At 42.5% G+C, this 18840-nt stretch overlaps 1 protein-coding gene across 1 annotated transcript; it reads left to right on the forward strand.

The window, feature by feature from the left end:
- Window positions 1-7920: 7920 nt before the first annotated feature.
- LOC142465268 (nicotinamide N-methyltransferase-like) lies at window positions 7921-16855 on the forward strand. The gene is made up of 3 exons (XM_075569282.1): window positions 7921-8127; window positions 8884-9091; window positions 15337-16855. The coding sequence occupies exons 1-3, from the start codon at window positions 7980-7982 to the stop codon at window positions 15764-15766; spliced, it is 786 nt and encodes a 261-aa protein (XP_075425397.1). The 5' UTR covers window positions 7921-7979; the 3' UTR covers window positions 15767-16855.
- Window positions 16856-18840: the final 1985 nt, after the last annotated feature.

Raw genomic sequence — 18840 nt, forward strand, 5'->3', positions numbered from 1 at the left:
ATTGAAGTAAAGTGTCCCTATTGATCTCATTGACCTGATTAAAAGCCTCATTTAATTCAAACTCTTTGTATTTTCTATTAATGAATTTATGTTTTAGATCTTCTGCTTGTTTTTTAAAAAACTCGTCTTCTGAACAGTTACGTTTAAGACGTACCAGTTGTCCCTTTGGAACATTTCGCAGCCACTGCGGATTATGGTGACTATCCGCGCGCACATAGTTATTTGCCTGCACAGACTTAAAAAAGGTTTTTGTGTGCAATATGTCATCTTTGACATATATGTGGAGGTCCAAAAAATCGATGTGTTCAGTACTAAAACTACATGTGAATTTTAAATTAAGGTGATTGTGATTTAAATAAGTGCAAAAATCATTTAAAGAATCCTGAGTGCCTGACCAAATGAAAATCACATCATCAATGTAGCGCCGCCAGAGCACCAGGCTCACTCCTAGAGGACAGTTGTTCCAAATGAACTCCTCCTCCCAACTGTCCATGAATAAGTTGGCATAACTAGGAGCGAACCTCGTGCCCATGGCGGTACCACATTTCTGAATGTAATAGTGAGAATTGAAAGTGAAATAATTATGTGTTAAAATAAACCAAATACTCTCCATCAAAAAATCCCTCTTGGTGCGTGAATAGCCACTGGAGTGTTCCAGTTTGCGAGACACGGCCTGGCATCCTTGATGATGGTCAATAACTGTGTACAAGGATGTTACATCAGCCGTGGCTAGAATGTATCCTTGCTGCCATTTAAGATCTTTTAGAATTTGTAGCGTATGTGTCGTGTCTCGCAAATAGGACCTGCCACCAGTGACTACCGGTTGAAGATGGTGATCTATAAATTGTGAAAGATTTGAAGTGAGGGAAGAAATACCAGAAATAATAGGTCTCCCTGGAGGTGCAGTTAAATTTTTGTGAATTTTAGGTATAAAATAAAATAACGGTGTGCGTGGAAACTGAACAGACAGAAATTTGAACTCATCCTCACATAATGCCCCACTATCTACACCAGAAGTCAACAATTCTCCCAGTTCGGCTTTGAAATGTACCAAAGGGTCACTGTTAAGGGGGAGGTATGTGGTCTCATCTCCCAGTAATCTCATGGACTCTTTTAGATAATACTCTTTGTCCATGACCACAATACCCCCACCCTTGTCAGCCGATTTAATAACAATCGAGTCATTATTCTCTAGATCTTGGACTGCCTCTTTTTCTTTAATATTAAAATTATCTTTTTTGATTTTGTATGTTCTACATGAGTTCTCTAGATCCATGCTGACCATTTCTACAAAGGAGCTTACTAGATGTCCTTGCGCGAACTTCGGATAGAACGTGGATGCTTTTTTAAAAGTTTTTTCTTGAGGATCAGCAGTACTGCGTACCTCTTGGATGGGATTGGTTTGGTTAGTAATTTTATCCCTAGCAAAATATTTTTTCAGGGCGAGTTTGCGGGCAAATTTGTGAACATCTATGTAGAGATTAAAACTATTTGGTCCACAGACTGGAGCAAACTTAAGTCCTTTATTGAGTACTTTTTTCTCAATGTCGGTGAGCTGGTACTGACTTATATTAAAGATATTCGGATACTCTTTTGTAATTTTTACCCGATTTCTACTAGTACCTCCTCTCCTCCCTCGGGTCCTGTCTTTCTTTTTTTGTGGTTTAGTGGAGGTTGGATTTCTGATACATGTTTGATTATTTCCACCTCTGGGAAGATGTGATCTCTTTCCTTCCTCCACTCTAAAAAAGAAAAATTTGATTTAATGGCTGGTGTGGGGAGTGGTGTATACGAGATGCTCTCCACATCACTCTCTGATCCTATATCGGACAGCAATGTGTATCTATTGCTGACCGTGACAGGAATTGATTGTGGTAATGTTAGTGCATCATATCGCTCCTTGGCTCTTTTTTGTTGCAGATATAGATTTTTATCATGCAACGGTTGTTTAACCGGAACGAACGGTGTGGGAACCAGTACATTAGTGGAGGGTTTTTTTGGGACATTGATAGCTCCCTTTTGTATAAATCTGCTCCTTTTAGCATTGGATTCTTTAGGTCCTATCGTTACACTGGGTTTCTTATTATCTACATTTGTAACATTAATCTCTTTGGATTTCTTTGCCCAATCTCTCTGACAACCAGTGTCATAGTCTTGTTTATCCCTGAAATGAGGGCTTCATGAGGGAATGGAATGAAATATTAGATCATTGTTCATTCTCTCTCATGAAGCTTTTGGTGCATCAACGGAGGAAAACCTTAGTCGAACTGGACGATCATATATTAGATATGAAGATCCAGTTAGATCCATATAAAGACAACAAAGAGTTGCTCGCTCTAGAACCGACTATTAAGAAAAGGCTAGATCAGGCTGAATTAGAGATAGTTCAAATCAAACAACAAAAATTTTTCAGGGATAAACAAGACTATGACACTGGTTGTCAGAGAGATTGGGCAAAGAAATCCAAAGAGATTAATGTTACAAATGTAGATAATAAGAAACCCAGTGTAACGATAGGACCTAAAGAATCCAATGCTAAAAGGAGCAGATTTATACAAAAGGGAGCTATCAATGTCCCAAAAAAACCCTCCATTAATGTACTGGTTCCCACACCGTTCGTTCCGGTTAAACAACCGTTGCATGATAAAAATCTATATCTGCAACAAAAAAGAGCCAAGGAGCGATATGATGCACTAACATTACCACAATCAATTCCTGTCACGGTCAGCAATAGATACACATTGCTGTCCGATATAGGATCAGAGAGTGATGTGGAGAGCATCTCGTATACACCACTCCCCACACCAGCCATTAAATCAAATTTTTCTTTTTTAGAGTGGAGGAAGGAAAGAGATCACATCTTCCCAGAGGTGGAAATAATCAAACATGTATCAGAAATCCAACCTCCACTAAACCACAAAAAAAGAAAGACAGGACCCGAGGGAGGAGAGGAGGTACTAGTAGAAATCGGGTAAAAATTACAAAAGAGTATCCGAATATCTTTAATATAAGTCAGTACCAGCTCACCGATATTGAGAAAAAAGTACTCAATAAAGGACTTAAGTTTGCTCCAGTCTGTGGACCAAATAGTTTTAATCTCTACATAGATGTTCACAAATTTGCCCGCAAACTCGCCCTGAAAAAATATTTTGCTAGGGATAAAATTACTAACCAAACCAATCCCATCCAAGAGGTACGCAGTACTGCTGATCCTCAAGAAAAAACTTTTAAAAAAGCATCCACGTTCTATCCAAAGTTCGCACAAGGACATCTAGTAAGCTCCTTTGTAGAAATGGTCAGCATAGATCTAGAGAACTCATGTAGAACATACAAAATCAAAAAAGATAATTTTAATATTAAAGAAAAAGAGGCAGTCCAAAATCTAGAGAATAATGACTCGATTGTTATTAAATCGGCTGATAAGGGTGGGGGTATTGTGGTCATGGACAAAGAGTATTATCTAAAAGAGTCCATGAGATTACTGGGAGATGAGACCACATACCTCCCCCTTAACAGTGACCCTTTGGTACATTTCAAAGCCGAACTGGGAGAATTGTTGACTTCTGGTGTAGATAGTGGGGCATTATGTGAGGATGAGTTCAAATTTCTGTCTGTTCAGTTTCCACGCACACCGTTATTTTATTTTATACCTAAAATTCACAAAAATTTAACTGCACCTCCAGGGAGACCTATTATTTCTGGTATCTCTTCCCTCACTTCAAATCTTTCACAATTTATAGATCACCATCTTCAACCGGTAGTCACTGGTGGCAGGTCCTATTTGCGAGACACGACACATACGCTACAAATTCTAAAAGATCTTAAATGGCAGCAAGGATACATTCTAGCCACGGCTGATGTAACATCCTTGTACACAGTTATTGACCATCATCAAGGATGCCAGGCCGTGTCTCGCAAACTGGAACACTCCAGTGGCTATTCACGCACCAAGAGGGATTTTTTGATGGAGAGTATTTGGTTTATTTTAACACATAATTATTTCACTTTCAATTCTCACTATTACATTCAGAAATGTGGTACCGCCATGGGCACGAGGTTCGCTCCTAGTTATGCCAACTTATTCATGGACAGTTGGGAGGAGGAGTTCATTTGGAACAACTGTCCTCTAGGAGCGAGCCTGGTGCTCTGGCGGCGCTACATTGATGATGTGATTTTCATTTGGTCAGGCACTCAGGATTCTTTAAATGATTTTTGCACTTATTTAAATCACAATCACCTTAATTTAAAATTCACATGTAGTTTTAGTACTGAACACATCGATTTTTTGGACCTCCACATATATGTCAAAGATGACATATTGCACACAAAAACCTTTTTTAAGCCTGTGCAGGCAAATAACTATGTGCGCGCAGATAGTCACCATAATCCGCAGTGGCTGCGAAATGTTCCAAAGGGACAACTGGTACGTCTTAAACGTAACTGTTCAGAAGACGAGTTTTTTTAAAAAACAAGCAGAAGATCTAAAACATAAATTCATTAATAGAAAATACAAAGAGTTTGAATTAAATGAGGCTTTTAATCAGGTCAATGAGATCAATAGGGACACTTTACTTCAATATGAGGTTAAAAAGAAGGAAACAATAAATACACGTCACAACCAGGTAGCGTTCATCACTCAATATAATGAGATGGCGCCAAAAATTAAACAAATTATAAATAAGTATTGGCCTATTTTATTACAAGATGAAGTATTGGCAGATATCCTCCCAAAAAAAGCCAATATTATATTTTCCAAGGCTAATAACTTAAAATCTAAACTAGCTCCCAGTTGTCCGGTGAACCAAAGAAAGCAGAAACTAGGAGGGAATCTAAAAGGTTTCTTCACCTGTGTAAAATGCATAGCATGTTCATTTAGTAAAAATTCAAAAAATTTTACATCTAATGTTACTAATAGGAGTTACCCTATATATAATTTCATTAACTGCCACTCCACATATGTTATATATTTATTGCAATGCCCTTGTGGCTTGCAATATGTGGGCAGAACAGGGAGAACCTTTCAGAGACGTGTCTATGAGCATATTTACAATATCAGAAGGGGCTTAGTGACACATAGTGTCTCACATCATTTTTCTCTGTACCATGATAAGAATCCCAAGGGTCTTATCTGTCAGGCAATTGAGCAGGTTGATGTTAATCCTAGAGGGGGGAGTAGACTCCAGCAGGCCAGTATACGTGAGGCTTACTGGATATATGAACTCAAAACCCTCTCCCCTAAGGGAATGAATATCGACTTTGAACTCAAAGCCTTTTTATAATTACTTATTTTTAAGTCATTAATTCTTTGTTCTGCCACTGTTTATATTTTTAATGTCTTTTTAAATGTTTTTAACGTTTTTTTCTCTTTTCTGTTATCCCAATTAATGTTGTATGTTTGTTATGTATGTTGATTAGCATAGGCCATTGTTTATGTGCTGTTGTCTATTAGCCCTAATTGGGGTTAATACCACTTATCCAATTAACCAACCAGGACTTTGGACTGAGGGTATATATACCATAGAGACTATCAGACAAGCACATCCCTTGAAGAAGTACGCGCATGCGTACGAAACGCGTCGGGAAGTTTCAAGTTTTTAGAGTGTTTCAGTGTGGTGAAGTCTGCAGTTCCAAAGGAGAAACTCTGCAGTCTCCAACTAGTGTTTTGAACCGAGGTACGGCGATATTGCGGCTGTTGATGAGGACTGGAGGACTGGAGTCCTGTGAGCCGGTGGAGAATACACAACGGGGGTGACGTCACGTCCGCCCAGAGGCCTCGTCATCTGAGTCATCTGCCTGGCTTCCTAGTCACGTGTGGACGCCAGCACAAGTGCTCCGGTCGCCATCTTGAGAGCCCAGCTGCATACAGCAGATCTGCCTGTACCTTTCCAGCATTTTGTGAGTAGGGTTGCAATTTTACCCCTCCGGATGCGGTTTATGCACATTTCCACATCAATAAATATGCTTTTTATTAATATTTAGGCCGTGCTAGTGTTATATGTTTGTATGTCTTGTTTGTTGTTTTTTGTCAATATCTGTGATCACCCCCCCCCCCCCCTGTGTTGCTTTACTGCACTATTATTTTTCTTTCTCTTTCTCTTTTTTCACATATGCACTGCTGAGGTGAGAATCATCACCATTCATCATCCCAAGGACTGTATTTGGACTGTCACAACAGGACTGGTATTTACCCTCTTTGGCGCCGGTTAACCCCTTTGTTTCATCATATAGACTTGAATTACTGCTGTAAAGCACTATGTACATAGAAGGCTGTATGCAAATAAACATATACATACAGTACAGACAGACCATACACACAGTACATACATACAGTACAGTTCATACAGTACAGTACATACAGTACAGACAGACCATACATACAGTACATACAGTACATACATGGAATGCTAAAAAGTAAAGTTACCAAATGTTCCAGTTTACAGGAACAATCCAAGTTTGTAGAGGTGTTTGCACTGCAGAGGCACAAATAGATCAGGAAACACTGCAGATGACATAAAAAGTGTGTTAAAATATTCTAAGCAATGCTTTCTTTTCAGAAGCCCCCTACTATATCTCCCTAAAACATTTATGTCCCAGTTAAACCTTCAAATAATTAGTCTCTGAATCGGATCTACAGTATTACCAGGAAGGAGACAGTGAGGAGGGAGGATTGGGGGAACAGAAAGGTTCATTATTTTAGTAATATCCCCTAGTATCCCAAGGTTCAATCAGTAAGTGATCAGCTGAAAGTCAGAAGCAGAACCTTACTGTGACACATTTTAAAATAAAATAAACCTTTGTGCTTGAATATGTTTGGCAAATATAACATTCATAACTTAATTAATCATTTCACAAATACTTGATGTATCACATTTGCTTTACTCTGTGGCCGGCCATTTAAAACACTGAGCAGGAACCTAATTAAATACAATATGGTAACAAAACGATGGGCAGTAGATACAATGGGACACATCCCCAACGCTAAGCTAACCTGATATGCAGGCACTTAAATACGTACAAATGAATTTAAATTAAGGCAAGAAAATATTTCACATATCAAGAGCTGAGCAAACTATGTTCAGAAATCAAGATCTAGACAGAACCCTGCAGTCCAGAAGACAATAAGGGGCCTATGCAGAGAGCAGCGCTAAAGTAAATCTCGCCATTTTTTTGAGAAATTCGCGCAGAAAACAGCAGAAAATGGCGAGGTACGAAAAACGCGCCATTTTTTTTTCTATTTCTGAATCTCGCCGCGCGGCTGGCGAGAACCTACATCTCGCCAGTGTTAAAAATATCCGAATTCAGAAAGGCGCGAACGCCATCTAGCGGCTGTTCGCGCCAATAAAATGGCGAGATTTTCTACAATTAGCTCCGCCAACAAAAGTTGGCAAGAAGCTGGAGCTCGCCGGCCATAGGAAAGGAAAAAAAAATGCGCGATTTTTTTTTACACATTTCAGCAGCGCGCATCTCTCCATTTTAAACTCGCCACACGCATTCATGCTATAAATTGCAGATTTCGCACATTTCTGCATATGGAGAATAAAACTCTCCAAAAAAGCTACTTTTTATTACCCTCGCCAATTTTTAAATTCGCTGCTCTCTGCATAGGCCCCTAAAAGTGGTAAGTATATTACGTGTAAGAATCTAATAGCCAGTAAAAGTTATTATGTTCTACTCAGAATCAATTTGTATTACCTTCTGCTGTGGTGTTTCTAATTTACAGTACACTGCACTGTGTGTTTATGTGGATCTTTAAAGATGAAATTCAATCATTTAATCTACATGAAGAACCGAAATATTTATCCCCGATAAGTTTTCACAACAAATCCACATTTCCTCAAGACCAACACGGGCACGGGAACTTTGAACTACAGCAAATTCTCAGCAAACGTTGACAATTATATTTTTCACCTCAACCAGGTATCGGACAGTTACATCTGCTGCTCAGAGATATCTACAGTATAAGTTTCAGGAGACTTATAATGGCATCCAGACCCGATAAGCGCTATCATGATGAGGGGTTTGATCCTAAAAAAGTTATGGAAATATATTTTGGTGCTGAAAAGACTGATACAAAGGAAGAACTGATGCACTATCCTTTGCGTGAACTATTTAAAATATTAACTCCAGGTAAGTGTATTCTTGAAATGGTGTTTGAAAATGATATTTTATGCAGCAATTTAAATATTATTTCGAATGATTTAATATAAGCATTTTATAGTACCAATGTTTCTGTTCATGTAAGGAAATGTCAGATGTCAAAACATGTAAAAGCTCGAAAATATATTTTATATGGTGTCCCCCTACCCCAATGGGGTATTCAGCAATGAAGTGGGAAGGAATCAATACATTGAGGGGGTTGTTTAGAACCTTATTAGTTGAGGTGTTAGACACGTTGTGCTATGACTCAGCTGGCTCAGATAGTGATAGAATATTAAGTAATCTTCACACAATGTAGCAATGCAATATATTCAGACACTGTAGTAACAACCTATCAGATGTAATTATTGTAAAATACAGCAACATATTTCCACTTGGGACTCAATAAAATAGATCCCTGGCTCTCGTTTTCCAGCACAACCCCTATTTCAGGGTCAGGATGGGAGTAACACCACAATGGTGTTATGGGAACTGTATTATTTGAAGCAAACGCAAGGTAGTGCTAATTTAACCTGATTTGAAGCCTATGCTAAGGAGTCAAACCATGGTTACTGTTTTTGCATACAATAACCTTTGCAATATGCGCTAAACCAGGAAATAACGGCCAGTATACTTTAAAATACAGATTCTCATGTCTGACTTTCAGGTTCCCTCAAACACGCATTGTTCATATACTCCTCTCTCCACTTGCTAGGTTGGTATATAATGGTTTTCCTTTTCCTGCAGGTTCTGTGAGAGGAGACACTCTGATAGATCTCAGCTTTGGGGCAGTCACTACTCATCTGCTTATAGCCTGTGATTACTTCAAAGAGATCACTATGTTAGAATCGTCTGATGTCAGCATAAGAGAAATAGAAAAATGGTTAAAAAAGGAGCCAGGAGCCGTGGATAGCTCCCATGCAGCTATGTTTATCTGTGAACTGGAGGGTAAAAGGTGAAGTTTATATACTGTATAAGCACAACTTTGAATTAATGGCAAGAAAAATAAATGGCACAACATAATTATTGTTTTGACGGGTGACATTTATGACGAAATCCAAATCTGCTACGGATTTGTGTATTTATTTTTTTTACGATCACTGAAAACCCATCTGACAGAATCGGAATCGGAATTTTCAAATGGAATCTGTATCCATAAACAGAATCTGAATCCGTTAATAGGATTATTATAGGAGGAGGAGTATATACATAGGGGTGCAGGCCCAAGTTTAAGCCATTGTCTTGTAGGCAGAGTTTGGCTGTGGGTTTGGTTGGGGTCTTGCTGCTGCTGTAGTACTATAAGTCAAACATTTATACATTATTTACTGAACAAAAATTGGAGCTTAACCATCAACCTGGCACTGACATGACTAACCCATGTCTGTGTGTGTCCTGTCCACTCCCTGGGCTGGTGCCTGGCTCAGTAGCCTGTGCTCTTCTCCTCCACTGTCTATATGTATATTGAAGTGAAACTTCTTTGCTGTCGCCTACAGTGTTTTCAAGGGAAATATTTCGCATAAAGTCAGCATTCCAGCTTGCCTGGAGCTTCAACTAAACGTATGCACAGAAGAAGAGGTTGTGGGCCCCGATGCGCAAGTGCAGAAGCCAAAAGACACCCCCACGCATGTGCAATACAGCCCTTCATGAGAATCACCTACTGCCTATGCGTACAACTAACCTCGCACCCCTCCTGTGCATTTACGCATGCGCACTAATGGCTATGACATTTACGCATGCGCACAAACAATCTCGTACCATGCATGCACGCACACACTGCCGTACATATTCATCTGCGCATGCGCACATACTGTGTTTGCCACGTGCGCATGTGCGCATGCTGCCTCCAGGGCTTTCCCAAGCGTCACAGCCACTGTCAAATGCTGCCCATCCGCCAAGTGTGCTCATTGCTTTCACAGCCGTATCGGCGGCTGTGAAAGCCTGGCCATGCACCAAGTCCCCCCTCGCCACCGCCTCATAAGCGCAGAGACTGCATGCCCCCTTTCTACACACTACCCTCATGCTTGAGCGCACGCAAGCACACTGCCAGTCCCAGTGCCTCTTAACACACACAACTCCCCTGCATTCTCCCTTCAAATGTGCCACCACTCTTTTATAAGCCCCCATCCCCATCACCAAAAAATTCAAATGGCCTCTCACATTCACCAAGGACTTGCCTCCTTCCCCTTCATTAAAGGAACCTCAGAGACACAGTCACACACAGTGTTACACAAACACAATGTCACACACACACACAAACACAGTGTTACACTCACACACACACAGTCACACACACACACAGTCACACAGTCACACACACACAAGGAATTCACAGTTAGTATAAATATAGATGTGCAAATAGCTAAAACAGGGTGAAGGGATGTGTGCCGAGCACACGGGTTCTAAGTCAAACTTCTTTGCGTTTTCTCACTGAAATTGTGTTTTGATTCTAAATAAAAACATCGCCATCAAAAATACAATTTAGGTGACAAAACAGTGACAAAAGACAAAAAAAAATAATTTAATAAGCGCGTGCTCAGCACCCCCCCCCCTTATTATTTATATAAATTACATAGGAGAATATTAATATTATAATATTAATACCCTCTGTGGCTATACTGTGTCAATTCATTTCAAGGATGGATAAACTTATACACATTTAGGGGCCTATTCTAGTAGATTCGATGACTTTGCTGCTACCTCGAATGATGTGGCATGTTCCCACCTAACGGTTTGTCATTTGTGTTACCACGGTATTCAGAAAGAATCCGAAACCCTCTCAAACAGTGAGGCAGGAAAATGCCAATCCCGCTCAGCGTAGCAGCAATGTGATTTCAGCTTTTCTTCTAAGTCCTCCCCCTGCGATCTTCTCGCAATCTGAGCTGCACAGAGAGAGCCGTCTCTCACTGCACAGCTCTCACAGGCGATCTCCCTGCACAGAGAGAGCCGCCTCTCCCTGCACAGCTCTCACAGGCGATCTCCCTGCACAGAGAGAGCCGCCTCTCCCTGCACAGCTCTCACAGGCGATCTCCCTGCACAGAGTGAGTCACCTCTCCCTGCACAGCTCTCACAGGCGATCTCCCTGCACAGAGAGAGACGCCTCTCCCTGCACAGCTCTCACAGGCGATCTCCCTGCACAGAGAGAGCCGCCTCTCCCTGCACAGCTCTCACAGGCGATCTCCCTGCACAGAGAGAGACGCCTCTCCCTGCACAGCTCTCACAGGCGATCTCCCTGCACAGAGAGAGCCGCCTCTCCCTGCACAGCTCTCACAGGCGATCTCCCTGCACAGAGTGAGTCACCTCTCCCTGCACAGCTCTCACAGGCGATCTCCCTGCACAGAGAGAGACGCCTCTCCCTGCACAGCTCTCACAGGCGATCTCCCTGCACAGAGAGAGCCGCCTCTCCCTGCACAGCTCTCACAGGCGATCTCCCTGCACAGAGTGAGTCACCTTTCCCTGCACAGCTCTCACAGGCGATCTCCCTGCACAGAGAGAGCCGCCTCTCCCTGCACAGCTCTCACAGGCGATCTCACTGCACAGAGTGAGTCACCTCTCCCTGCACAGCTCTCACAGGCGATCTCCCTGCACAGAGAGAGCTGCCTCTCCCTGCACAGCTCTCACAGGCGATCTCCTTGCAAATAGAGAGACGCTTCTCCCTGCACCTCTCTCATATCCGATCTCCCTGCACAGAGAGAGCCGCCTCTCCCTGCACAGCTCTCACAGGCGATCTCCTTGCACAGAGAGAGACGCTTCTCCCTGCACCTCTCTCACATCCGATCTCCCTGCACAGAGAGAGCCGTCTCTCCCTGCACAGCTCTCACAGGCGTTCTCCCTGCACAGAGAGAGCCGCCTCTCCCTGCACAGCTCTCACAGGCGATCTCCCTGCACAGAGAGAGCCACCTCTCCCTGCACAGCTCTCACAGGCGATCTCCCTGCACAGAGAGAGCCGCCTCTCCCTGCACAGCTCTCACAGGCGTTCTCCCTGCACAGCTCTCACAGGTGATCTCCCTGCACAGAGAGAGCCACCTCTCCCTGCACAGCTCTCACAGGCGATCTCCCTGCACAGAGAGAGCCATCTCTCCCTGCAAAGCTCTCACAGGCATTCTCCCTGCACAGCTCTCACAGGCGATCGCAATATTTTTATTGAAATTTTCTACTAGTGTCCAGAAGAAGAGGGTCCGGGGATCCCCCTGCTTCCCGAGATACAGGCCCCGGTATCTCCCATGCATTTAAATGTCCTGGTCACGTGGCACAGAAGATTTAAACATACTGGGGGCTGTAAATCGGGAAGCAGGGCATCCCCGAGGCTGAAATCAACGCGGTTGGGCCCAGGAGATCCCCTAATCCTGCACACTAGTCTTCAAATTTAAATAAAAACAGCTTAATTACATTAGCGGCTAGCCGCTAAGGCAATGAAGGTGTTAAACTTGAGTACCCTGTTTATTGGGGGAAGAGAGGATGGATGAGGGGGTAGTTGCCCCAGGGAAAGTTGCGGGACGAGTTAACCCCTTACCTACCATAGCGGTGATAACCACTATGGTAATGAAGGGGTTAACCACTCCCGCTACCCACCCAAGAGGCCTAACCACCCACCCTTGGGGAAACTACCCCTTCACCCAATCCTTCTACCCCCAAGAAATGTTATAAAACACAACAACCCTACTACCCACCTCATCTACCCCCAACAACCCACCCTCGACACAGTACTATAATGGGCAAAATTACTAAAATCAAGATCTGGATGCCCATTTAAAATTATTATCCAGTTGCCCATTTAAAAATAAAACATTAACCAGCCAGCATAAAGTAAAAAAAACTTGCATTTACAGTTTAATGAAAATACAAACTAATGGCCCCTAACCCCTTAATCACCTTAGCGGTTAGTAACCGCTATAGTAATTAAGGGGTTAACCCCCTTACCTGCTATGGGCATGATGTACCACTGTGCCAATCTATAGGCCCATTACTGTACTGTAATGTAATGGTTGTTGGGGGTAGTGGGGGTGCCATTCATTGCCATTGGGGTTATCTTTGCTCCCATTGAGGGCATAGGTAACCACACAGGCAATGAAGGGGTGTATTGGCTAGTATTGTGTTTTCATGTTTATTGTGAGTAGCGGGGGTGGGTGAAGGTGGTATTTGGCCCTTGGTGGGTGTTTGTGCCTACCGGGTGGATAGTAACCGCTAAGGTAATGAAGGGATTAACTCCTCCCGAAAACTCCCTCCCTCCACCCCCCCCTGTAAGGTCTAAACACCCACCCTGGGCAAAAAAAAACGGGCACTGGTAGTTTACCCCTTCATTGCCTTAGTGGTTAGCCGCTATGGTAATGAAGATGCCTTTAAATGTATTTTTATTGCATTGGATTGAAGCCAGGGGTCTCCGATGCTGACATTAATGGCTTCAATCTGAAATCCCACTCTCAAATCCCTTCTCACCACCCTTGGAGTTGTGAGAAGAGATCTGTGATAAACTCGCGATTTCAGAGCTCCGATTATCTCATCAGAGCTACTAGAATAGCGTGATCTTATCAAAATGGCGCTATTTTGCCGATTGTCACCTCCCGCTCGATGTGTTTGAGAAAATGCGTATGAGTTTGGAGCTTTCTGAAAACTTCGCCAAATCGTATCTATTTATATCTACACTGTATATCAGGAACTCAATATAGAAAAAAAAGTTTAATTTCAAAGATCAACGTTTCGTTCTTATTATAAGACCTTTCTCAAGATGCAAATAAAACAACCTGGGGAAGAAACCACATGTGGAGTCTGCAAAGCAACGCGGAAAATAAGTGGCCCTTGTAACAGAAGGGGGGGGTCTACATTCTGCCCCCCCAAATCAAGGTGAAAAAAAAACAGAATACATTATCACCTGCATAAACATTCAATATGACAACCCAATATATCAGTAAAGGTTATCATACATTACATCACGGGTGCGCAAACTTTTCCCCCTGCGTCCCCCTGCCTGCTCTTCCCCGCTCCTCGCGCCCACCTCCTTACCTTCTTTTTGACGTTTATCTAAAGCTCTCTCCTGTCTTAAACCTTTTTTACTGAGTGCCCCACACCTCTGGAATGCCCTTCCCCTGAATATCCGACTAGCACCCTCTCTATCCATTTTTAAGACCCGCCTTAAAACACACCTGCTTAATGAAGCATATGAGTAGCTCTGTGGCTGATATTTTATACCTCATACATAATTTTGGCCTCTTGTAGACACACTTACCAGAACGCCCTTCCACTGTCTCTGTATGTTCTTCCTACCAATTACATTGTAAGCTCTTCGCAGCAGGGAATCCTTTTCCTAAATGTTACTTTTATGTCTGAAGCACTTATTCCCATTATGTGTTATTAGTATTATTTGTTATTTATATGATTGTCATGTGTACTTCTGCTGTGAAGCGCTATGTACATTAATGGCGCTACATAAACAAAGACGTGCATACATGCAGTGAGCTGGATTAGCTGCGGTACCATTTAGCACACAATAGAGCTTGCATTCAATGTATATGGAATGGGAAACAGTGTTACCAATGGCGCTCCTCACCCAAACAGTTTAAGCAATAACTAAGTCCTCAGAACGAGAACCTGATAAAATATTCAAGTGCACTGTGCATAAAGAAAAAGTGTACAGTATATGATATGAAGGAGGGAGACAGGACGATAGTTAGAAAGACAGGTACGGTCAAGCTTGCTGTTTTTGAGTAATGGTATAACTGATGCATGTTTAAAGGAGGCTGGAAAGGTTCCAGAGTAGAGGGAGGAGTTAAAAATGTGTGTGAGTGCCAGAGTTGCTGCCCTGAACAGAACACTGTAGGTCCAAAATCCAAATCCCCTAGGGCCTGACAGAATAGAACAAACCTCTGGAGTGGTCTGTTAATTTCAATTGCTCCTACTGAACCAGCCAGGGAAATATTCACAGCAGTCTGGAATTTACAGACCTCTTGACAGCAGATTAAATAGCCAGCAGTACAGCGTTAACCTCTTGGTAGGAGTGCCGTGTAGCAAGTCCTTGTTTTAGCTTTCAAGTCTCTCCCCATAAAGTACCTTCCACATTGTACAGTTTTCTATCTCAAATTGGCATTAGGTTACAAATAGACACACTAAATATATGGCAGTTATAAAAGCGGATGAGTGCTAGAAATTTAATTCTTCAATGTATATGTTTTACATAATTAACCGAATAAACAATTAATTGTTTTTCAGTGAGGGATGGGAGGAGAAAGAAGAAAAAGTAAGAAGAGCAATCAAGCATGTTGTGAAATGTGATTTCACCAAAGACAACCCATTGGACCCTGTTGTGTTACCACAAGCAGACTGTCTGATCAGCATGTGGTACTTGGGAGCTGCTAGCAAAGATCATGACAGTTATCTCAGTAACCTGAAAAAATGTTCATCGTTACTGAAGGTGGGAGGGCATCTGATCATGTTTGGGTTATTCAACATGTCATACATCATGATTGACCAACACAAGCTTTCTGTACTGACCTATGATGAGGAGTTTACAATGAAAGCTCTTAGAGACACAGGGTATATCATTAAGAGTTTTGAGAAACGCAAAAGCAATTTAAGTACTCACATGTTAGACCATGAACATGTTGGATATTTTGTGGCTTGCAAGGAAAGGGAGGTTTAATAACCAATAATCTTTTGTCATATATACTAAGTATTCCTCTGCCATAAGACACTAGAGAATTTGCCCAAGTTCACAAAACATATACAATTGACCCTTTTTTTTTTCCATTCACGGCAGAGATTGGGAGAGATTCACTGTGCATTAAATCAATGTCTTTTACACAATACGTGGTGAGCAAATACCTGTGAACAAAACTGAACACACCTGAGATACCTGAGAAATAAGCTAATTGAAATAATTTTAATTTATTTTCTATATCCAAATTAGCATGAATCTGTTTTTTTTTAACTTTAGCCTTTAAAAACTCTGGCGAACTGATTTGTCAGGAATCAGTTTTGGTTAAAAATGGTAAATATGCAAATGCATTGTGAAAGGTTTGGCACGTCTCTATGCGGGGCCTTCCTGTCTTAGAAGATGCCTTTTATCCTATTCAAGTCCATTGACTGCAGCGCGGGAAAGTGTCTTATGGAAGAAGTCTGCTTAATAAATATGGGCCTAAATCGGCAAGATTAATGAAAGGGGACTGAATGGAAATCAAACATACTGTATTGTATTTACACCATCCTGTCAGTGTTTCCTTAAACCTCCCATTAAAGTGAGCATATTAAAATATGAAGCAGTACTGAGCATGACCTCACATCTTGTCATGGAACAAGAATCATATTTCTGTTTCACCCCCCCCCCCCTTTCCTTTGCAGTTTCTGCCTGTCAGTTTCTCATTTCCAGCTGCATGTGTTTTGCTCTGTACACTCACAGTGCCTGTGTGTTAGACACAGTTTTGCGATCCCTGTCTCTGCATTATGCCAGTGAGTTGCTACAGCAACCTCAGCCTTTCTCTCAGAATGGGCTAGTCTGCCATCTCCCCCTCTGCTTTGCTGACAGATGGTCTGTCCCCAGGCTATCTTGCTACCCAGAATACACTCACACTTCCTTTTCCACCTTCAACACTGGCTGAGTGAGTACACCTTCTGTAATTGCTCTAGTGGCAGGGCCTTATCCTTTTCACCTGCCTTTACTACAAATCACCCACAGAGAGACATTATTCCATCACAAAAATCTCATCCACAAGTGCCTGTCTTTATTGCTGCTTTCCCTAAATAAAGTGAAGAAAATATGCAGGACTTGTTGTGTTTTGGAAAGAGGGCTGAGTTGAAGCTAGCTGGGTTCATTCATACCTCCAGACATGACCCTGGATCCAGAATAGTGAAAAGGAAGACCGCGTGTCTTGGAGATATACATACAGAAGCTGCAACGCTAGACTTTATGCTATCCCAGAGCAGTCTCTGGACACAGCCTTACAAACAGCAAGCAGCTTACACTGACACACCCTGCAGCTCACACAAAGGCAGCAGCACTGCAGTCAGACTGCAATATACACAGAACTTTGATTGCTCTTTTCTGTGTTTGAGCCCACTCTCTGCACAGCTCCATAGTGAAGAGCTACCATCTCACCTACCCCTGCGCACGTCCCCACGGCTAGCGGCACCAAGGGCCACGCCACAGGACACCCGCCAGGACACGGGTAAGAGCCACCGGACACCTGTGAGTACAGCTACCCCTACGCTGAACGCTGCAGGACACCGCTCGGCATCATCTGAGACAGTCGCCCATTGCTGACACAGGTAAAAGACCGCACGCCACACGCACTGGCTAAAGGCCTACACACACCTACAGCATGGCAGAACTCAGAGCCTCACCAGATATCACGCAGGAGAGTGATCACTCAGATACAGAGACCGCTGCGCAACTGCAACAGGCGCAGGCAGATGCAAGGCCTAAACAAACAGTCACACTGACACAAAAGGCCCACGAAAAATATGAGACTGACATTGAAGCGCACCGCGCTAAATTAGAGTTGGCCTGGGAAACAACCACACTTGGGATACGCAATGTCGCCGGCGCTGGAAATTATGTACAACAGCTCGAGCAGGCAATAACTCAATTAAAGATAGATCACGCATGCTACCAAGAGCTGTCAGAGGCATACGTCACTTACTTGGCCACGGCTAACACCAGCGGTAGCCTGCAAGAAAGGGACTGTCACGGTAGCTTATGACAAGATATAATGAACACCAAATATCTGGGTTGAACTAAACGAGGCTTAGATATAATAAAATATATTTATTCCTTAAAAAAGGTGAACACAGCAATATAGTACAATTAACAGGCAAGAAGGTAACACTTACTCAGGGTTGGGGAATGGAGAAGTATCAGCAAGCAATTCTCCAGCAATCCGGTGACATTCAAGATGGTATCAGAAGAAGAACTAAAAACTGTAGGGTTGACACAGTTTATATACCTGTGTAACCCTATTGTTAACATTGAATACAGACTATTGGTGAACAATTATCTGTATCCAATCCCTAACGTGGAGACACAGATTAACCCATGCCCTCCAGCTAGTTAGCCCATATGTACTGGGACTCTGAGTGTCTTATTTCTGTAGCCCCATAATTAAATCAGGGGCGACGATCAGTCTACAAAATGAAGTAGCTGGCAGGAGCTTCATTGTTTTTAGGTGTAGACATAACACTTACAAACCACTCCAGTTTGATGTTCCTCCGCCCTCAGGTAACAATTAGAGTGGCAGAGTCGTTTGACCAATACTTGGTTCCTAGACTTTGGGTAAACAATCAGGGCAGTTAACTTTTTGATCACAGTGCTTAGGCTCAATCAGCCGGCTGCCCTTCATGACCTATTAGCCTAGCAGATGGCCTCTGCATTTTCAGAACAGATCCAAAATACCATACATATACACTTTAATATCTACACATATTAATAAGTTCCATTCTGGTGGGCTCAGTGGGTCGAACTTTGCCAGTTCTTAATGCCTACAGTGACTCCACATATTGGCCAAATATCAACTCTCTGCGACCTCCAGAACTGGAGATATAGAAATGCACTTTAAAACATCTTTAAAATACAGGATTATAATGAAACATGGGAACAGGGGAACATACATTTTCATGACATGACAAGGTGAAAACCACATTCCTGGACCGCAGTCCAGTTAACCCCTTGCCTCCCTGGTGAGGTCTGGGGGTGGCCATATGGGGTGCAACCCCTTTAACACC

This window comes from Ascaphus truei, chromosome 13 (genome assembly GCF_040206685.1).
Source record: "Ascaphus truei isolate aAscTru1 chromosome 13, aAscTru1.hap1, whole genome shotgun sequence".
In the NCBI taxonomy this organism is placed as follows: Eukaryota; Metazoa; Chordata; class Amphibia; order Anura; family Ascaphidae; genus Ascaphus; species Ascaphus truei.